General features: G+C 32.9%; 2 protein-coding genes across 2 annotated transcripts; one reads left to right on the plus strand and one right to left on the minus strand.

Annotated features, from left to right (window-relative positions):
- Nucleotides 1-1,760: 1,760 nt before the first annotated feature.
- On the minus strand, nucleotides 1,761-5,787 carry HELRODRAFT_158451 (hypothetical protein; the record flags this gene model as incomplete). The annotated part of the gene is made up of 4 exons (XM_009010516.1): nucleotides 1,761-1,899; nucleotides 2,722-2,926; nucleotides 5,261-5,506; nucleotides 5,733-5,787. The coding sequence occupies 4 exons, from the start codon at nucleotides 5,785-5,787 to the stop codon at nucleotides 1,761-1,763; spliced, it is 645 nt and encodes a 214-aa protein (XP_009008764.1).
- A 9,242-nt stretch (nucleotides 5,788-15,029) lies between these two features.
- On the plus strand, nucleotides 15,030-16,310 carry HELRODRAFT_158452 (hypothetical protein; the record flags this gene model as incomplete). The annotated part of the gene is made up of 3 exons (XM_009010517.1): nucleotides 15,030-15,073; nucleotides 15,653-15,986; nucleotides 16,197-16,310. 3 exons carry the CDS (start codon nucleotides 15,030-15,032, stop codon nucleotides 16,308-16,310), a joined length of 492 nt encoding a protein of 163 aa, XP_009008765.1.
- Nucleotides 16,311-23,675: the final 7,365 nt, after the last annotated feature.

Genomic DNA, 23,675 nt, shown 5'->3' on the forward strand with positions numbered 1-23,675 from the left:
AGGCTGGCAATGTATCGCGACCAGTGAGCAATCCGAGCCACAGGGATATAACTACCAATTGCCTTGATTAATGTACCCTGACAACGGAGTGAAATCAGCCGTTCAAATTCGGCATTTTGCATCAGCGCTTTGAGCGTCGGTTTGATGTTGCTCGAATCTGGGAGCTGGTTGTTAATTTTTATGTAGTTGTTGAACGATTCGGTCCACAAAAACTTCAGTTTGTCACTGCCGTTTGTTTTTAGATAATTGCGAAGTTTGATCCGCAAAGATTCGACATAATGTTTGAGAGACCTAATGTTCCAACCTTTTAGTTTGAAGGGAAGCAAAAAACACTCGGCCACACAGCTGCCAATTAGCAATGATAGCCATAATCTCACGTCTTCAACAATGAGTGAGTCAAGGCAGTTGCCTATCCAAGTCAAGGAAAAGTCATATATTCGCAGCTGAAAAGCCAATTACAAGGCACATACCTTCGTAAAATTTGTAGTTTCCAGTCTGGCGTCTTGTTCAGACTGCTTATCAGACAACAGATTTTTCAATTTACCAAGCCACTGGTCTTTGGCCTTACTGTTGTTGCCTTCAAAAGCGTAGATCCTGCCCTGGTAAACAAAATGCCCTCCTATGTCAACCTGAGGAATCGGCTTGTCATCGATGTCAGCATCGAAAAAAATTGCTCATATTCACCATTTTTTCCTTAGCCCGAATGTTGAGCATTTGTCGAGTCTTAGTTTCAAGCCGGTTGCGTTGCACCAAGCCCGGTTTACATCGATAAGCCTCAGTGTACTTTCAATGTTGTTGGCGATGATTGCTGTGTCGTCAGCAAATTGCAGCCACGCTCTTGTTTTAAGGCTCGCTGTTGGGCCCCATATGTTGTAGACCGTTTTATTTTTATTAAAAAAAAAATTTTTTTTTTCAAACCGGATTTGCATATGAGTTTATTTTGTGTAATTTGATGATATAAAGACAAACACCAAAAATCAATAAAATCAAACAATGATGAATTTGTTCAGAAAATTCAGTTTTTTAAAGCATTTTTTGTTAAATTAATAAAAAATAATTATTTTTAATTTATTATGAATATTTATATATTGTTTTATTATAAAGTAATGTCTGAATCAGTATAGTTCTTTTTCTAAGGTTTATTCATTAATTTCCTGTGATGCTCAATCACCTTATACATCAACTGGCGCTGATTTTCATCATGAGTAAGTGCTGTATTATAATCAGATGCCAATTTAACCGCTCGCTCAGCACAATCATTAACTACCCGTACTGCAGTCACTATCTCTTTTGCATTATTGTAATTCTCTAGTTGTGGCCATACTTCTGGATCAAAGCAAAGAAAATTTTAACTCAGTTTTAATGTAGAAAATAAATTTAAAGACTGTTTTGTCACAAAATCTGACAAAATCTTGGATTTGAAAGAACTTATGTGTTTTGGATCTACTTTTCTAACATCATTTTTTTGCTGGTTTATGTAATGCTTTAAGCATAAGCCTTTTCTCATCAACATTAACCAAATCAGAAACAAATGTCATTCCAACAAGATCTTCGCTTAGATACCAAAAATTCCTTTTAATTTTTTTCATTGCTTCTTTTCCAACTTTGCAATCAACTTTTTCAAATAATTTCTGAGTTTGAAGAAGACATAAATCATTGTAAAGAGCACTACAGCTGTTTGCTGCACAAAACCATGCCTTTACATATACAGCTACAGTAAAGAGAAAAAGTCTCTTTAATGCTTGTAGCTCATGTGCAGTTTACTTCAGTAGCTCACGAAAGCAAAAAATCTTCAAACAATAAATTCCCTTGGTCATACAGCGAGCCCTGTGATAAGCTCCTGGAGGTGTGACTTGTACAGCAGTAGGATCTGAAACTCCAAGAGTTATGAGAAAAAGCCTAATCAATTGCAAGTAGCCATGTCGAGGTTGAGTATTTTGCAGTTGGTCTTGAAGAAAATCAATCAAAGCTACACGATTTTGCTTTAGCCACAAATTATCATCATTAGTCAAAGAACAACCAGTTGTTACCTTGTCAATCGATGCATATTTTAACTGATTAATTGATGGCCATTAATCTTTAAATCTACTAAAAATAGCAATTTGAGGGCCAAATGAAGTGAAAAATAAATCAAATAAAGCTTTTCCAATAATTTTAAGAATATGATGCCTGCATGCTAAAAACAAGAGATGTTTATTAAAGGATTTCTGAATTATTGTTATATCACCAGTATGAATGCCAGTATTAGAACTTGTTGTGTCAAGACACAAACTAGCCAACCAATTTGACACGCCTTTCCAATTCTGAAGTAACTGAACTATTGTGGTTCCTATGTTTATGCCAGTACCGCCAACCGTTGGTATAGCTATCAGATTTTTTACATTTTTCCCTGATACCACAATTGGCAGGCGATCTATGTTTACACCATCAAAATCAGATAAAAGTTTTCCATCAAAGTGAGCCACAAGAGGTGTGTTTGGCAAAATGTGTTTTTGATAGTTTTTCCGATAGATTGTCGTATAGCTTTTCTAGATCCGTAAAGAGAGCTTGTTGACAAAGTGAGTTCATCAACGTTGATTCCAACTGCCTTTAATGCTAAAGCAACTATGTGCATTGTTTCCCTATAAACTGTTTTTGTACGATCTAGACTTGCCATGAACAGTGGGTCATCTACTTGACACCTTTTTTTAAGTTCATTAGTTTTAGGAGATATCGGAATACTTCCTGCAATTTGATTCTGAAGGTATTTGCTGACACCCTACTTCCTCATCAGACTTATCGCTTATGTCATCTGTTGATGTTGAATTATCATCATCATCTTCATAATTGGCTATGTTTCTCTTTTTATTAGGTTTTTCTTGTTTTTGATTCTTGCTTAGTTTCCTTTTTAATCTTTTCTCTTCTTGTTTGGCAAATTCTTTGTCTTCTTCAAACAATAAATTTCTATAATGTTTTATAAAAACATGTAAAAATATTTTAAAAACCCCAAACACCAAAAAAAATCATTCAGGCTTCATAAAAAAAAACAAAATGTGATTTGAGAGGTCACTAATACTTATCCTTTTTAATTGAAATTTTTACAGGATGATACAAATATAAAACCACGCCATATAAGCCCCTATGCATTGTTTTTTTTTAAATTTTTTTTTTGAAACAGTCTAATATGTAGCCACATTGCTGAAACTCAGTTTTTTTCTAGTTTTTTCATTAAGGGGTTGAAGCAGAAGTTTAAGAGCAATGGAGAGACAAGATTGCCTTAGAGCAAACCTCGTTTGACCGAGATGGGCAGAGTCAATTGATCGCAACCAGAAACTGTAATTGTGTAGTTGGCATATATAAATCTAATTAAACTTTTTATTTAAAGCGGGATATGACGGTGATACATGATTGATGAGATTAGGCCGTGACTGATTTCACCAAAGGCATTTCGCAAATCCAGAAGTGTGATGATCATTGTTCTCTGGTGCCTTTTTGCATCGTTGATTATGGGAGTTAAGAGCTGTGTGTGTTCAGTCGGGCCATATATGTTTGGGTAAAATCCTTTTTGTATGTTTTTGTTGATCATGTTAACAACAACAACAACAGTAATAACAATACAGTCCACGTTTTTTTGAATGTTTTTAAACCATCAAATAGAAATTCAATAAGAAGTTTATTCATGATAGTAGAAGCGTCATAAAAGTCATGTTTTTGTTGTAAGTTTTACCAAAACCGATAAAATACAAAATCAACAAGTGTTTATTACTTTGATGCTTTCTAATTAAAACTATTCCTTATTGGCTCGGCTCATCAAATAGTGCTTTACATTAAACGCCATGATTAATTTGCGTACTATTTTTTAAATGATAAAATTGTTGGTTTTTATGCAGGTTTTTATATTTGTGCAAAATATGTTTCGGATAGGCGGTGTGATGGCTTAGAGGTTAAGGTCGCCTGGCGCTGTTTCGCAGTGACCGAGTTCGATTCGATTATATGGCAAAAAGATCCCCGCCTATCACATGCTTTGTGTGTGATGCGTCGTTTAGCAGTTACTCATACACACTGTTTGTGTTTTGATTTTTTTGAACCCAGGAAGAGTGTAACAGACCTCTAAACTTTTTTTTAAAAGTTTAACGACAGGCCAGATGTTCCAGGTAAGTGTTAAGCAATTTCCATCTATGTAAATGGTTACCTGTTATGTAGCTACTGAATAGTTGTGAACAAAATTCATGAATAAAAGTGTGAGTGTATGTAAAGAAATTAAACTGAAAACTATCTAAGCTAAATAAACATGCAGTTACATCGTAACAGACAATTATTGTTTTTAGTTTAAATTGAAAGTTTTGAGAGGGCTGTTTAAAATCACTCATAACAAATTTTACGTAATTTAGATTTTAATTTCTTTAAACTTCTTTTGCATTTATTTAGATGCAGAAAACTCAAGAACTTGCTTGAGTTGAAATCTGATAAAAAGTCATACACGTAAATTATTTTTTAGATCAGATTGATAAATCAGTGGAATAAGCATAACTACGTCGGCCGCTTGAAACGGTCTTCGATTTGTTGCTTTCTTAAGTTTTTAATTAGCACTAATATTTTTTTAATTGATACGGTCAGTTGTTTTTTTTTTCAATGAACAAAATTGTTAAATTTCTAGCCGCAAATCACCCATTTTAGAATGTAGGTAGTTTTTGGCCAGCTTCAACGTGAAAAAGTTTTGAAGCTTTGAATTTTTTTTCTCAACAAGAAATTGTTCTCCATAATTATCTACAAAACCATTTACTTGGCAAACAGAACAGCAATTTCGTTTAAAAGATTAGATGGTATCGACCAAGAAAACTTATTTGCAATTTTATGCAGTTGATCAAAATGTGTTTTTATTGCTTCAATAATTTTGTCTAGCGACAAAGTTTGTCCTCTAGGGATAATCCTACATCTAGTGAATTTTCTCCATTGATAGTTTACATTATTCCAATGCGTAGAGTAGAGATTTTTCGCTTTTCACAAATATTTTTGACTGCAATCAGCAATTACGTATCTAATTATTTGACTTGTTTAATCTTTGGGTTCAATATCTGAAGTACTGTCCAGAATCATAAAAAAATGTTTAACTATCTTGATGTTTAAGATGTTTTTCTTAATTTCGTTTTTTAGTGTGCTACAAATTCGTTTTGAATTGCTGGTCATAAGTTGGTGATAATATGCTTATTCTTAGTAAAATATACAATGAAAAAGACTAAAAAGCTATTGAAACAGCAATTGAAATAAAAAATATCTAAACCTTCAGGCTGGTCCGAAAATATGGAAAAACTGAAATCATTTCTTGATGATAAAACATTGAAATAAGAAGGAATCTCAACCGGTGGTAAAACAGTTGGATAGGTTCTAGGAGGCTGCAATGTGGAAATAAAACGACTTTCCGCTGATTTTGTTTTATCTGGATTTGTTTCTTTTGCCGAACGAAGTATTCTTGACCGTCCAGCGTTTAAATATTTTGCAGACCTTTTCTTCTTTAATTTGTGTAGTGCTGTCATTTTAGAAATTTATACATATATATATATATATATATATATATATATATTATTATTCGAAAATTTGTATAGCGCTAATTACAAACAAAATGTTTCTCAAAAGCACTATCTAAAAAAAAACAGTTGAATTGCTACGATAAACCAAATTTTATAATGAAAACACAAATGATTTCAATAATTTCTTGAACGATTTTTCTGTCAGTTCGGGCTGTCTTAGATAACTTGGTAGACTATTCCAAACGACTGGTCCACTTACTGAGAAACTTCTCTCCGCCATTTTCAATCAGTTGTTGATGTAATTGCCCCACTGCATTACGTTAAGTCCAATGATACCCACATTGCTCCCTGGTTTAATGATCAATGTAGACGTATGAAAAGAGCTTGCCGTAAATTGGAAAAAGCATATCGAAAAAACCCTAACGATGTCAATAAAATTGCCTGAAAAAGGCTCTGTTTTCAAAAAATTCTGTTTACAATGAATCAAAAAATTTGTATTTCAAAAACTTGATCCTTGTTCATAAATTTAGTCCTAAAAAATTGTGGGCAACCATTAATATATTATTAGGTAAATCTTCCACCAATTATTCAGTCAATGAATCTAATATAAAGTTTACCCTATCACAATTTGCAACATTTTTTAGTGATAAGATCAAAAAAGTTAGAAAACATACAAATTCCCTGCTTGAGCCATCCCAGTGCTCCTAGTGACTGACTCGTTCTGTTTTTTTATTCCATGTTCTGGTGATGAAATTAAGAAAGTTGTGCTCAGTTCACCATTAAAGACATTTTTCTATGACATTATTCCTGTGCGTATTTTCAAACAATATATAGATTTTTTCATACCGTTTCTCACATTTTTTATCAATTTGTGTTTTGATACTGGTTATTTTTCTAAGGCGTTAAAACATACCGTTGTGACTTTTTTATTAAAAAAACCATCTCTTGATATAGATGATATTGCAAATTATCGCCTGATTTCAAACCTCTTGTTTTTATCAAAAGTCGTTGAACGTTTAGTTCTAAAATAATTTTGAAATCATTTGAATGTGCATGGTTTAATTCCAATCCATCAGTCTGGTTACAGACAGTATCACTCTACTGAAACTGCTCTGATCGATATTTCTTCTGAATTGTTTGCATCTATAGATTCACAAAATGTTTCACTTATGGCTTTATTAGATTTGAGCGCTGCGTTTGACTGCGTCGAACAATCAATCCTTGTTCATAAACTTAAATGTCGTTTTGGTGTTGCCGGTGCGGTTGCTTCATGGTTCGAGTCCTATTTGATTGGTAGGACGCAACAGGTTTGTTTCAATAATTTTCTGTCCAATGTCGAAGTTGTTATTTCCGGTGTGCCCCAAGGTTCTGTTTTAGGGCCTCTTTTGTTTATATTGTACACGGCCGATGTTTTTCCTATTATTGAAAAATATGGTTTTAGATACCATGCCTTTGCGAATGATTCGCAAATAATTGGTTACGGTAGCACAGAACCGGGTTTTGATGCGATGGTTGATAAATTTTTACGTTTTTTTAATGAATTAAGTGAATGAATGGTAAATAATAAACTAAAACTAAACGAAAACAAAACACAAATTCTGCCTGTCGGTACTTGGCAGCAATTAAAAAAGATTAATATTAACTCCATCAACATCGGTGGTTCTGTTGTTGAGTTCTGCACTTCTGTTAAAAATCTGGGCGTTGTATTTGATACTGCAATGTCAATGGATCAACATACAAAGTCATTGGTTAAAGATTGTTGCTATAAACTTCGCAAACTCAGGCAAGTAAAAAATATCAGTCAATAACGATACCTTGAAATGTTTGGTTCACGCATTCATTCATTTATTCAAAATTGGATTACTGCAACAGCATTTCTTACGGAGTTTCAAATCAATTGATTAATCATCTTCAATCAATTCAAAATCGTGCTGCTAAGATCATTTCCGGAGGGTTAAAATACGACCATATCAGTAATACTATACGAGATCTCCATTGGCTTACAATTAAAAAAAGAACATCTTCCAGCTTGCCGTTATGGTTTTCAAATGTTTAAATGGTTTAAGCCCAAGCTACTTGTCCGGAAGGTGTTTATACAAAACGAAAACTATTCATCACTTGCAATTACGCTCAGATGATCAGTTATTTTTATCGGTGCCAAAAACAAATTTGATGGTGGCCAATAGGAATTTCGCCGTTGCTGGTCCACAAATTTGGAACTCACTACCATACAGCCTCCGTCAACCTGATTTAACTATTCAGAAGTTTCGCAAAGATTTGAAGACCTATCTTTTTTCCCGATGATTTCACCAGACGAAAGCAGCGCCTTTGAGTTGATTAAAGGGCGCTATATAAATTCTCTAATAATTATATATATATATATATATATATATTGGGTTTAGACTATCATAAATCCATATATATATATATATATATATATTCTCTCTCTCTCTCTCTCTCTATATATATATATATATATATATTCGTTGTTAGATGTTAATCAGATTCGGTAAAAATGGATTTTGCGATTCTTAGGATTCTTAGTGCTGTCGATTGTTGTATAAAATTTTTGTATTGTTATCCAGAAGGTTCATAGTTATTGGGGTATTGTGAAAAGTTTCTAGATGGTTTTTATTGCAACGTCTCTTTCTCTTCTGTGCATAGTGAGTCTAAGCGATAGTGTTGTGGTAGTCATCCCTATATAGGAAGACGCGCACAGTCGTCAAGAGGACAAGAAAATTTATATATGAGTTGACTGCGTTTCAAAAGGGAAGTGTTGTGAGGTAGGCAATTATTCAAAATTAAAAGGTTAGATGTTTTGTAGTTTTTGTAAAAAAAAATCAATAATTTTAATCTTATTGTTCTGGTTAGTTGGTTTAATATTATTATGGATTATTTTCTTCATGATCTTTTTATCAGTTTTGTAGGACGAAGACATGAAATTTCAATAGTATAGTATAATTGTGTTATTATTATTACTGTTATTGTTGTTGTTGTTATTATCATTATCGTTGTTGTTAATGTTGTTGTAACTGTTAATATAATTGCCGTTGTTGTTATTGTTGTTAATGTAATTACCTTGCAGTTATTGTTGTTAATGTTATTACCAATATTGTTGTTATTATTATTATTGCCTTAATGGTTATTGTTGATATTGGTGACAATATTGTTATTATTGTTGTTTTGTTACATATGTTGTAACTTTTTATTGATGACATTTTTAATTAGATCTGCGCCGTAATTATTACTTGTCAGAAAATTTGTGACAAGTTAGATTTCTGATGAAACGTCGTCTGGGGATGAGGAGTGTTTGAAGGCGCGGTTGATGAATGATCTTACGGTACTCAATTTATATTCATCAGTACATTCACTATTTCCGTTTAAGCATATTCCTTTATGAGGATTATTCCTTCCTACATAGAGATGACTACAACAAAACTATCGCTTAGATTCACTATGCACGAAAGAGACGGTGCAATTAAAAAACATTTACACAACACTCAAATAACTAGGAACCTTTGATACAACAATCAACAGCACTACAACTGATCTGTCCGAGCCAGTGCGACTTGACGTCTTGCATAGTTGTTCTTTTCACGGAAAATTTTGTGGTCATCAACAGACTTTGATTTTTGCCATTGCTTGTATGCAGCTTTCTTTTCAGCTATTGCATTTTGTACATTGTCATTCCACCACCACGTGTCCCGTTCATGCTGGCGTTTTGTACCAGTTTTCCCACAAACTGTAGTTGCAGCTTTTATCAAAACGGTTTTGTATGTACTCCAATCTGTACTGGATTGCGATTGGTGGTCTAACTGTTGNAGACAATCTGTTAAAATTTTTCTCGATGAACATTGCTTTTCAGCTTCCAGGTTTTGATTTCCAAAAGATTTCCATCGGGTCTCCTGAAGGCAGCAGATGATGATGACGATAACAATAATAATGATAATAACAACAAAACTTTCCACAACAACAGCAATAACAATAATAATAACCACAATAATGATAATGATACTATTAATAATAAAAACAATAATAATAACAATAATAAATTGAATTAATTTCGCGCCTCATAATTTTGACGCTTTTTTTGCCGCGTTGACAACTATCGTTCAAAAAATTTTTTTAATTTTTCGTTGTTAATATTTTCCATTAGAATTTTATGTTTCTTTTCAACACAAAAGAATTTAAAAAACCAACTTAGTGCAATTAAGTGGACAATATTGCAAACTAAGGAGTTTATTAGGTAATTTACAGAAACTTTGTGGATTCTAGTCGTCACTTTGTTTCTTTTGTTCGGCAAGGTACAGTACGTCTCTATCGACCAAAATGTGTTTCTGTGAATTACTAAAAAACATTTTAGTTTGCAAAATTGTCTACTAAAATAGTATAGTAATTGCACTAAATTAGTGTTTTAACTTTCCCACAGAAAGTTGTTGATGGTTTTGAAAAAATGGTAATTTTTTTGATGAGAGCTCTGTTTATTATGGTAAGGCAAAATTTTGTTACTCTGCGCGTTTAGTGTTTTAGCTGTTTTACTACGTCTGGTGTCATCGTGGAGAATGATAAAAATCTTTCGATTAACCTATGCGGGCGCATTTGACTCAATTTTTGGTGCACCTCATTAAATTGTTGGCAATACATCTTTACGTAAACTGTATGACCAAGTTTTAAAAAACTTTGATGAAGTTAATACCACAGCAGACCACTAAATAACCTTTAGCTTTTTACAATTTCGGTTTTAAAAAGTGTTTTGGGCTATCATCTTGGTCCAGCCACTAAAAGAACGCCGTCTATTGTTATAATATCTGTTCTTCATTGCAAGTCAATTTTATTGTTTTATTAGGCAAAATAATTTTATCGGACATCTCAAAAAAGCGTAGTTTCTCAATTTCATACAACTCATGTGATATCTATTTATGGAGTTATTTGATCTTATTAATTTGTTTTAAATGACGAACTACTGAGTTACTTGAGTTTTTCAGCAACTTCTTGAGTAGTTTATGCTGGGCTTGTTTCAGTAATTGACTTCAGGTCATCATCATCAATCTAGCCTAGTTGTCCGCGATCTCTTTATCCTCGAGGATCATATCACCAGCACAAAATTTTTCCTTATACTTCCACTATACTACTAGTTGCATCAGTCGCGTTTTACCCGAGTTTAAACTCATGAAGTAAAATAATTCTAAAATAACTTTGGCTTTTTTAAATATCTCTTGAAAACACTTACAATAGAATTTTTAACTGAATGTTTAATATAATCTAGATAGAGAAATAAATAACCATTACAATGATATATAATTATCAATATATCAAATGAAATTATTTCAAAAACTGTGTCGAAATATTGAATAACGTAAAACCACATTATTTTCGCACTAACCTAATAATATTAACGAGCGACGTATGTAAAAGGAATGTGACTAAGTAAAGAAAGGATGTGGTTAGTCAAGCGGTTTAAAATTTTGCATGTTAAAAAGATGAAAGGTGATAACATATAATCTTGAAAGAAATTTTATGGGAAATGTGAAACAATAGGAAAAGCATTACAAAATCACAAATACACATAACAAGTCATAAAAGTATGGATACGACACTATTTCATTACATACATAGATTTAATAATAAAAATATTTAAAGTTCGAAATCATACATCTTTCAGGAATAGCCCTTTTAACCAAAATAGTGTTAGTGTTTTCATCATTTCCAAATGTATCCAGTTCCCACTGCGATTTAGTTTTGTTCAAAAAGTTGATAAACTTCACATTGTTTTCCTTAATCTCATAAGCCGTCTGACCTGGCGCGTTGTATGTACCGTTCTGTATCATATTGTTTTTGCCGTTAACATTTAATTGCGAACTCATCATAACCCTTTCCACATCAAACATGTCAAAATATTCGTCCTGGGGATATTCTTCCTCCCAAGGCAATTTCGGTATTAAATTTTTGGTCAAGAACTGAGGCTTTTTGCAAAGAATAACAACAAATAACAAAAATGAAAAAATAAATTTTAGACCAATGAACTCCATGACCAGACTACTTTTATGTTTCCAGTTAAGTGCTGAAATATTTTAGAAAAATCAATTTCAATAAAACCAGTTAGTGTTCATTTGGGTAAAATTAATCTTTTAAATGTTTTTCTAATAACATTTATTGGTATTGCAAAAATTTGTTAATATTCGCTAATAGGAATAAATAAATGATCAATCAAACAATGTAAAATTTTTCGGTGAGAAATATTTTGAAGCGGCTGTAAAGCTATGTCTCAGAGATACATGGAAAAGCTTAAGAAAGTATTGACAACCATCTATTGAATATAAAAATTAATGTTTTCACTGGTTGTAATATTTTGTTTTTATTTGGTGAAACAAATAAATGACAGTTTGGCCAGAGATTGGTGAATTAATTATTTTAACCTTTTGTGATACTTTACCTTGAGTACAATAGATTATTGAGTTTGAAACCAATTTAATTACCTGATAAAATTTTAAACAAAACTTTGCATATAAATTTGTATAACTGACTTGCTCAAAACTGTAATCATCAGAAGTTTGAATGCTTGTTTTTGTTTTTAATAAGACAGCACTGATAAGGACAGAGCTGTTTGTATATCATCCCTTCTAAGGCGCTCAGCTTGTTGAATATAATTAATACAAAGTAGTCTTTATATATAATTTGCTCTTTATTAGCGCAAAGCTATTTTCATGTCATTACGCTCTCTTTTTGTGTTTAGTACCACAAAAATTATTTCCGTTACTGTCTGACTGGAAAAACATGTCTGAAATTGAACCTTGGATTTTAGTTTGAATCTTTGATTTCAGTTTAAGTCCAAAGTGTAATTAAAATTCCAACTATATTGAATTTTCGATGAAAGAACTAAAACATTTTATATAAATACTCCTTGAAATGATTTTAATATTGCATTTTTTATCATAATATCCTACTTAACATGGCTAATCACTCTCCCTAACACGTGTTAACAAAAATGATTTAGAAATATTTATTGAGTAGTCTTATAATTTCTATACAAAATAACAGGTTTTAAAAGTCGAAAAAACAGAAATATTATTGAAATACGTAAAACATGTTTTGAGTTTCAGCAAAACTAACATACGGACATTTATCTGTATAAATCATAAGAGATTGAAGAATGAAGTTAGTGGAAACCACAAAAAACCTGGCTTTTTTGGTAGAAATAAGGCTAACTATAGAACAGACAGACGTATAGTTGTATGGTCTTAAATCGTAGTCCCTCGGGCCCGCAAAATGCTTAGCCCCCCAAAATTTGTTATAGAAATTGAATATTTTTTTAGTTATAATTTTAAATATTTTCTAAATTTTTCATACTAATTTTCATATTTATTTCTTGAGATTTGTAAACCGTAGTTTAAACAAAAATAGTGAAGTATCTTTGCTATCCTTCTATCTTTGATTTAAGTTAACTTTTCACTGTGTGTGTTTGATAAGCAGACTAAAATTTGATACCATTTTAAAAATAAATTTAAAATCATTCTTTAATTGGTTTAAATTTTAAAATGAAACGTCGACAAACTACAATTGATTTTTTAAGTCTGTTGCAAAAAATATGGCAAATAAATTCAAACTGATGCAAATAATTTATTTAATAAAAAAAAAATTTTAAATAACATGAGACTATTTTATTTATAAATACTAAATTGCAAAATGGTAAGATGGATCAATAATTAATTTAGAGAAGATAAAAATTATTACTAGGTAAGGTAGATTAGAGGCCCAGCGCCCCAGCCTAGCACTGGACTTCAGAGTAGAAAAAGTAACTTAACAATTCTAATTAAAATTAATTGTTATAAATGTTATGAATACAACAATTGTTATAAATGTTATGAATACAACAATTGTTATAAATGTTATGAATACAACGATTTTTTAATTTGAGATGAGAAATCACTGGGTTGGATTTATGATGAAAATAAATGATCCTTCATTTGCTCTTTTAATTCTTCAATAATTAAATTAATTAAACTGCTTAAACTCAAAATTAATTAATGTTTACTTTTTTTTAAAAAATTTAACTTTGTTGGTTATATTAATTGTGAATAAATTATTATGTTTTCAATTGCTAAAATTTATCAAATGTAAAATTTATTAAAACAATGAAACACTAACGACTTAATAATTTTTAGCAGACTATTGAATTGAAGGTTGCAAGTTCTTCCAGAAATATCAATGACATCACCGAGTTAGCAAGTTCTTCAAAAAATATAAATGACTATGACATCACAGAAGAGATAATTGACGAAACCAGTAACATAACAATACAAAAACTTCTAAAAATTTTTAGTTTGGAATCAGAAAAAAGGAAAGAAAATTGCAATCTTATTGGAAGAAGAAACATACTTGGTTAAAATATGAGCCTGTTGAAGATAAGATATTTTGTAAAATATGTCAACAATGTGATGACCTTAGTCTCTTTCAATTTTCAAGATATTAGTAGGTTTACAAAAGCAAATTCGAGATATACAGCTAAAGGCTTTTCATATTCATTGTTTGGCTCTTTCTTCAAGTTTATTGTTTCAAGATGCCTTGAATCAAATTAAGGAATGTAGAGATGCAATAAATCTTGTTAAAGATCTTATCAATTTTTTCAGAGAATCGCCAAAACGGCTGTCATGGTTTTCTACATTACAAGCTAAAATAGCACTTCTCTCAGACCTCTGTGTCCAACTAGATGGACAATGAGAGCATCTAGCATTTCATCAACAACAACAACACACGTTTAGACGACATTTTCCCAGAGATCGGGGGTTGCCGTTTGGCTACCTATGATGAAACCGAAATACCCCTCGACGCCATTCCATCATAAGTAATTTATTTGGCTAATTTTTACGCAGGACGCCCTTCCTTACGCAACCACAGTTATAAGCGGTGGGCCTAGCCTTTGATGATCCAACATCACTCACAAGGCAGTGAGGGTCAGTTTAATGTCATAACCAGGACATAGCATCACTACTAGATAATTATCCAGCATTGATTTTGTTTTTTAAAGAGGCGTCAGAACAAAATACAGGTATTAAAACAATTTTTTTTTTAAATTTATTTAAATTATTTTTAGTTTACCTTACAACTAGTCCAATATCTGTAATTTGTGTTAATTATGTTAATGTTAAATTATGTTAATGTTAATCCATAATATTCATAATAACATTTTATTATTAATTATTGATAATTAGATTTTTTGCTTATGTAATGCATTTTGTGAATTCAATAAACAAATTTTTTTGATTTAGAATTAAGAAGTTTGGAATCTTTTGATGCTTTTTTTGCCCCGAAGCTGACAAATTTTATTTTTAATTCAAGTGAAACAGTGGCCCTGTCATTACAACCTTTTTCAATCAATCTTTCATTAGCTCAAAAGCAGATCTCATGATAATTTGGAGAAGCCAACGTGAAGACACAAGACTTTTGGCATGAAGTAACTTTTAAAGCGGTAAAAAATAATATAGAAGCACTATCATTGCCGCGCATAAGACGTGCCCCGAAAAAATGGTCGAAAGTGCACAACCTTATAAACCTTCTGATCTAAAGGAGTATTTTAAAAGAATTTATATTCACAGATCGTCGAATCTCATTACCAAATTGTGTATCAGTTCTGTGTTTCCTTAATTTATTTTATACTTCATTTCTCTCTCTTTCTTTCTCTCTCTCTCTCTTTCTCTCTCTCTCTATATATATATATATATATTCATATTCACAATTGGTATTATATATATATATATAAAAGTGTGTGTGCGTGTGTTGTGTGTGTTTGTAAATTTTTAATTTAATTTTTATTATACATTTAATTTATATTTCTTTAAAATATTGTTAGTGCAGTCCTTTTTTGAAATTATTAATTATATTGTAATGACGTGTAAGTTAATAAAGCGTCCTAGGCGTAAACTCTGGAGCTCTCAACACGACAAATTTACAAATTGTTTTTTTTTCAATTTTTTAGTCCAGGGCATGACATATAGTCCTGGGCATGACATATAGTCCTGGGCATGACATATAGTCCTGGGCATGACATATAGTCCTGGGCATGACATATAGTCCTGGGCATGACATAAAACTGCATCCACGCTGCCTTGCTTGCTTTTATTTTCACAAAAAAAAACAACGGCCCCTAGTTCCCAGCAGGCCTTAAGTGGTCATAGGGTGCCAAGAATCCATGGAAAGTATGCAATAGCGGAGAGATGCTGCAGCAAAATTCAGAATGGCCCCTCTATGGTACTTAGACTTGGAACGCTCAATGTTGGATCACTGACTAGTCGCAGCATGGAAACTGCAGAAATGCTCGAGCGTAAAAGGATTGACATCTGCTGCCTTCAGGAGACCCGATGGAAATCGAATGGTGTCTGTCATATCAACCCAGACAATGAAAAATATAAACTATTCTGGAATGGTCAAAAGACGGCCAAAAATGGTGTTGGAATTTTTTTCAAAGAACCGCTAGCCCAGGAAGTACTGGACATTAAAAGGATTAACTCACGTCTCATGTGGATCAAGATTCGTCTAGAAAAGCAAACAATGACTATTTTTTCTGCATACGCACCACAGACAGGCAAATCAGACTTGAAAAATGACTTCTGGGCTGCGTTCTCTGACACCATCTGACACAATACCAAAATCTGAAACAATCCTGATTGGAGACGATCTCAATGGCCACGTTAGAGAAAAAAACAGATGGTTTTAACAAAAGACATGGCGGTTTTGGCTTTAGAGAACGGAATGAAGATGGCAACCGCATCCTTGAGTTTGCTGAAAGTCACGGGCTTTGTTTACTGAACACATATTTTAGAAAGAGGCTGGAACATCTCATAACATAATAAAGTGGAAATCAGCCACGCGAATTGATTTCTTCGCTGTCAAGCAACAGCACCGAAGACTATTAAAAATGCAATAGCTGAAAAGAAAGCTGCATACAAGCAATAGCAAAAATCAAAGTCTGTTGATGACCACAAAATTTTCCGTGAGAAGAACAACTAAGCAAAACGACAAAAATGAGATGGTTCTTGAACAAGATGAGATCAAGCTACAGTGAAGAGAATATTTCAACCGTCTGTTAAATGAAACAAATCCAATCAATATCAACTTTGACGCTCCACCCATCGAAGGCCTGATTCCAGACATCACTGTAGAGGAGCTTACAGAAGCTCTGAAAGCTATGAAGGATGGAAAGGCAGCAGGGCGCTCTGGACTCACAAATGACACTATCCAAACGTTACTACAACTTTGCCGTGAAGTGTGGAGAAATTGCTCAATACCGACTGAATGGAACTATAGCATGACAGTTCCGCTATACAAAGGCAAAGATGATCCATTGAACTGTTCATCATATCAGGGTATACGTCTGTTAGAACACTCCTGAAAATTGTCGAGAAAATCATTGAGAGAAGATTAACGTCGTGCATCACAATCGGAAATTATCAATTTGGTTTCCTAGCAGGGAAATTAACAATTGATGCAATTCACATCCTTCGACAACTGCAAGAGAAGTACCATGCAAAGCATCAACAACTATCACACATTTTTTGTAGACCTTGGAAAAGCATTTGATCGAATTCCCCGTGAAGCAATCAGGTGGAATCTACGTCGAAACTCATTCCAGAATATCTTGTTCGACTTGTGATGGAAATGTATACGAATACTAAGACTCTCGTCAGCACAACAGTTGGAAACACAGATGCATTTGACATCGGCGTTGGAGTTCACCAAGGCTCGATTCTTAGTCCACTGTTATTTATAACTGTGATGGAAGAAATCACAAAACCGATACGCACTGGTGACATTTGTAATCTAACATATGCTAATGATATCGTTTTAACAGCCACTTCTGAGCAGAATGCAGCACAGATGTTTGAAGATTGGATCACCAGACTCGCCGATCATGGATTCAAAGTCAACATCAGCAAAACCAAAGCAATGAACACTGGTGATCCAATCCACAGTTACCGGACGATGGCTCTGTTCAGTTTGTAAAGCTGCTGTAGGTAACAATTCAATCAAGTGTCAGCAGTGTAACCAGTGGTTTCACAAACGTTGTTCAAAAATAATTGGTACTTTATGTTAAATTTCTTGTCACGTAGATCGTTTAATTAATTGATATAATATTGAAAGACATTAGAAGAAGAGAAATAAACTAAGCAACGTTCTCGACTTGTTTATTATCCACCGGATCAACAGAAAAGGAAAAAGTGAAGTTACATACAAAGCAAAGAACATTTGGTCCAAAGAAAAATAAATGTATATTATAAATCATAATGTTTTATGAAACATAAAACTTAACACCTTCTCATTTTATTTAAAACATTAGATGACCTTAACCTAAATGTTCTGAAAACCCATCGCACACATCAGATTCTTTAGTTTTGGTCCTACCATTGGTTTTGTCAGGGCATCAGCAACTTGAAGTTCTGTCGCAACTCGTTCAACTGAAACTTCTTCTTCTGCAACTTTTTCTCTGACAAAGAAATGTCTAATGTGGATATGCTTTGTTCTTCTGTGAAGTTCTGGATTGTGTGCTAAACGAATTGCTGCTTCATTGTCGACAAAAATTTCTGGCTTTTTCTTTAGATCTACAATGTCATTCAACAATCGTTTGAGCCATATCACTTCACGAGCTGCTTCACTTGCGGCAACGATTTCTGCTTCAGTAGTTGAAATCGCAACTAAGGGTTGAAGTTGGCCTAAGGGTTGAAGTTGGCTAAACCAACTGATCACGCTTCCTCCAAACATACAGATTACACCTGATGTCGATCTTCCACTAGATTTATCTCCTCCATGATCTGCATCACTGTAGGCTATAAGTGTATTGTTTTGACCAGACTTGTAAACAATACCGACATCAGCTGTGCCTTGCAAATATCTGAAAATTTGCTTGACTTGTGCTACATTAGACTTGCTGGGTTTCTCCAAACTTCTGGATGCTACTCCAACTGCATATGCAATATCTGGTCTTGTTCCCGTCATCGAGTACATCAATGCACCAACTGCTGATCTGTAAGGAAATTTCACTTCCTCATGTTCATTTTTGTTTTCATTGAACTCCTCAGATTTTGTAATCGGAGTTGTACAGAATTTACACTGACTCATCTCAAATTTTTCAAGAATCATTCTTGTATACGATGACTGACTGACATTAATATTTCCCTTCTCATCTTGATTAATCTCTAATCCAAGGAAATATGTTGCAGGTTTAGATGTTATCTTGAACTCTGACATTAATTCTTTTTCAAATATTTTTAGTTCTTCTTTATCGGTTCCTGCAACTAGTCCATCATCAACATACAGTGCAAGTATGAGTTTCTTTCCTCCCTGTATTCTAATGAACAAAGAAGTATCTGCATCGCTTTGTTTGAAATGTCTCTTTTTCAAGAATTCAGCAAAGCGTTTGTTCCAACATCTTGGAGCTTTTAAGTCCATAGAGACTTCGCTTGAGTTTACAGACTCTTCCTGAATTATCTTTAAAACCTTCAGGTTGCTCCATGTAAATATCTTCATCTAGTTTGCTGTATAGAAATGCTGTTGACACAACAAACTGCATGAGTGACATCTTTTCATTTGCAGCAACACTTAATAGTATTCTTATAGTTGAACTTCTGACCACAGGACTATAGGTTTCTTCATAGTCAATTCCCTTTTTCTGAGAAAAACCTTTTACCACTAGCCTGGCTTTAAAACGTTCAACAGAACCATCTGGATTGTGTTTTACCTTGTAGACCCATTTGCATGGTATTGCCTTATGACCTTTTGGAAGACTTACCAAATCCCACGTTTGATTTTCCTTTAGTGACTGCATTTCACTGTTCATGGCTTTAAACCATTCATCTTTTTCATCACTTTGAATGGCTCTTTGTAGCTCTCTGGTTCAAGTACTTCACATAATGGAGACATAACGAAAGGATCATAACGAGATGGCTTTGTGATATTATTGCTGTCATATAAAACCATACCTTTGGTCTTTTGATTACAACAGTCAGATTGATCTTCTTCATCAGATGAAACTAAACTACGGTTGTGAACATCTTCATCTTCATCAGTTGAAATTTTTCTTTAATCAAAGTTTCTTTATTTTCATCTTTGATTTCAACATCAATCGAAACTGTATCATCTGAACAACTTTCTTATTGCAAAATCACTGAATTTGGTTTGACAACCTTCTCATCAAAAATAACATCTCTTGATCGATGCATTTTAACACGTTTCTTATTCTGATGTCCCATTCGTTCATGGTATAACTGCAATGCATCTTGATCATTGACAAAGTTAACTTCGACTTCAGAATTCAACGGTCTAACAGTTTTTGCAACAAGCTTGAACAAACCTCTATTGTTGTTTCTTATTCCAACAACATTTATCACATTGTCAATAAGTAGATGACAACTTCTTGAGGTTGAAACAAAAGAGCTATTTCTGTTTTTATCTTGAGTTGCAAGTACTGAGAACAAATTTCTTTTTACTTTTGGCACATACAAGACATCTGTAAGTTTAACAGTTTGCCATTTATTATTCACTTTCGCTTGAAGATGAATAATTCCTTTTCCAAAAGCTTCTACAGTATCATCATTTGCAACATATAATTTACTCGGTTGAGAAAATTTTTCAAAACTTTGAAATATGTCTCTTCGGAAAGTTAGATGACACGTTGCACCATTGTCAAAAAACCATTCATCAGTGTACGCTGACTCATCAATTGCAAAAACACTTGATTCCATAACAACTAGTGACTTATTGTCATTGCGTAGATTGTTATTTCTTGGTTTTGGTGGTCTACCATCAGAATGCCATTTTTCACAATTTCTTACAATGTGACCTGGCAATTTGCAATAATGACATATCAGTCGCTTTGATTTGCTGGCAAATTTATCTTTTTTTTGACCATTCATGTTTAGTGATGATGACCTTTTAGTTGTTGCTTTGACAAATAATACTTTATTACATTCTGTTTTGCCTTCCAAAGATCTCTCATAGCTACACAGTTGATCTGTGAGTGTTTCGACTGTTCTTTCAGTCTTGTTCAACAATCTCCAACTTGCAGCAAATGAAAAATATTTTTCTGGCAAAGTTTCAATTATTTGACACATCAGCAACAAGTCACTGTTTTCATCCATCTTTTCCTAACTCAACTTTTATAAATCTTTCCAAAGATTCTTGAGTTTTGTGACATGAGTGACAACATCATCGCTTTCATCCATTTTATAACTAAAGAACTTCATGCACAAGTTGTATGCTTTATCTTCATTAACTTCATCATACAATCTGTGAAGTTTTAACCAAACATCTCTGGCATTACTGAATGAACGAACTTTTTCATACGTTTCATCGGTCATGTTGGTTGACAGAATAATCATAGCACTACAATCTGCTTTATTGAATCTGTTCAAAGCAGTTTGATATTTTGCTATCTCATCTTTATTTGAGTCATCGTTTAATTCATCTGGAACTTTTAATTTGCCATTTACTACGTCCATTGCATCAGGAATGCCGCGTAGTATTATACAAATTCTCGACTTCCAGTTCAACCAATTACTTTTGCCTTCTAGGTGTTTGATTTGCACTTTTGTTAGATCCATTTCTTCCTTGTCTTTCAATTTGACCTTTTAATTAGAAGCAAAATATCGAATTTCAGAGAATGAAGAAGCACGTGCTTTCTCTTCACTTCAGTCTTCACAAAAGAATCTTCCGATATTTCTTTATTCTAAATTTTCTTCGTCAAATCAATTAATTAAGAAAAACGTTATCTGGGTCCCATAACCTGTTAAATTTCTTGTCACGTAGATCGTTTAATTAATTGATATAATATTGAAAGACATTAAAAGAAGAGAAATAAACTAAACAACGTTCTCGACTTGTTTATTATCCACCGGATCAACAGAAAAGGAAAAAGTGAAGTTACATGCAAAGCAAAGAAAATTTGGTCCAAAGAATAATAAATGTATATTATAAATCATAATGTTTTAATATAAAACATAAAACTTAACACTTTATCTAAAGTGTCCAATTTTGTTTGTCCTGCTTGTATCAATCCACAACAACAAATACGAAATAGCAATGTTTTTGAAGCCATTAAGGTAGAGAAAGTCACATCGTTTCAATATCTAGAGGATGTTCTGGATTGCACAGGAACAGCTGAAGCTGCCGTTCGAGCACGCATACATGCCGCCTGGAATAAATGGCATCTCCTTGCTTCTATATTGATGCGGCGTGACATCCCACTACCACTACGATCAAGACTTTATAAATCTGTGATACGTCCGGTGTTGTTATATGGTGCAGAAACATGACCAATGACAACCAAACTGGAACAACAACTTTAACGAACCGACATGAAAATGCTCCGGATGCAACGAATTAGTCTGAAGGACCACATAAAATCTACCGAAATCCTGCTTCGTGCTTGTTTAGATGATATAAAGGACGACTGCCGGCAACACCGTCTGCGGTGGTTTGGTCATGTCAAACGAAGTAGAAACAGTGTCATAACTTCTCTTGCAGATGTTGAAGTACCTGGCACACGTCCCAAAGGCCGTCCAAAGAAATCCTGGTTGCAAACAATCGAGCAAGACATGAAAGCTCTAAATTTAAACGAAATGGATACAACTGATCGCCTAATTTGGCGCAAAAATGGATGGCAAAGAAAACAACGTTCTACCTCGGGGAACTGGGTCTCTGGACGCTAAACGAAGATTGATTGATTGATTATATTCAAGCAGTGGATGCCGCACTTGAATGTCTGAAAACAAGATTCAAGTCCGAAGGATTTCTTATTGCACAAGATATTGAAAACTCAGCACTAAGTGCTTTAAATTTGCAGGATCAGCATATAAAAGTTTCAAAGCTTTTATAATATTATGGAAATTATATAAATGAAGATCGTCTTATTCTACACCTGAAAATGTTTCGAGACCTCATCTTACATGATTGTAGTAATTCAAAGAGGGAAATCCAAAGTGTACCAGATGTTATTGATCTAGGCAGAAAATGTTTTCGGAAATTTTCAATGTTTTAATGCTTTTTATGACATTACCTGTAACAACTTGCACAGCAGGGAGAAGTTTCTCAGCCTTAAGATGTCTAAAAAGGTATCTGCGATCGACAATGGGACAGGACAGGCTGAACCACTAAACTGCTACCAAACCTTAACTGAATCAATTGACATTAAACAACTATGCAATGATTTTTTGATTTTTTTAAACGAAATGATTTACGATTAAAAACATTTGCATTGATTTAATTATGTTTGAATGTTTTATTTCATTACTTCCTATATTTATATATGTTTGAAACATATATATATATATATATATATATATATATATATATATATATATATATATATATATATATATACAAACATTTAGTTATTAAGAAATATCACCGCATTTTCTGCATTGTTGAGTTCTTACAAACTTTTCGTCAATAATATATATTATTTTAAATATATTGGAAGAAGACCATATTATTGTGTTGTACGAATTCTACCGAATTGTTAGCATTATTCAATAGATTGCATTATCAATTTTCCTTACTAAAATTTTCTGGAAAAGTTAAATTTGTTGAAATAAAATGATGGTTTTTCTAATATTTCAGATAAAAAATAATGGTTTTTCTAATTTTTCATATAACAATTTTCTATTTTCAACAAATTTTACAATTTCAAGAAAATTCTAGTAAGGAAAATTGAAAAGACAAACCATATTAAATTAATGCCAAGAATTCTGTAGAATTTATACAATACTGTGTTAATTTTATAGGTTGGATCATATTAATCTTTACTGTTTCCGGGTTGACCGTAGTAGCTAACTAAATTAATAAAATAATTTATAAATGGTAACTTTCTTCAGAATTTAAAATTTCAAAAGATCAGCAATAAAATTAAGAAATAATTATTTTATTAAAAAATGTTATTTTAAGGTTTTTTAATGACAAAGAAAATTTTGACAATAAACAGTCAAGAAAATCACAAAGAACTACAAAATACCTTTTCCAACCCTCAAGGTTTTTCAGTCGCCTAAACCACAAGAGTTCAAACTTAACGCTTTTCACTTAAGAAATGTAAACATGGTTGATTATTATCAAAGACCATAAACATTTAATTAAATTTTTGCCATGTTCAAAACAGGGTAATGGATCGATGAGTTTTTTATATAT

This window comes from Helobdella robusta, assembly GCF_000326865.2.
Source record: "Helobdella robusta unplaced genomic scaffold HELROscaffold_1, whole genome shotgun sequence".
In the NCBI taxonomy this organism is placed as follows: Eukaryota; Metazoa; Annelida; class Clitellata; order Rhynchobdellida; family Glossiphoniidae; genus Helobdella; species Helobdella robusta.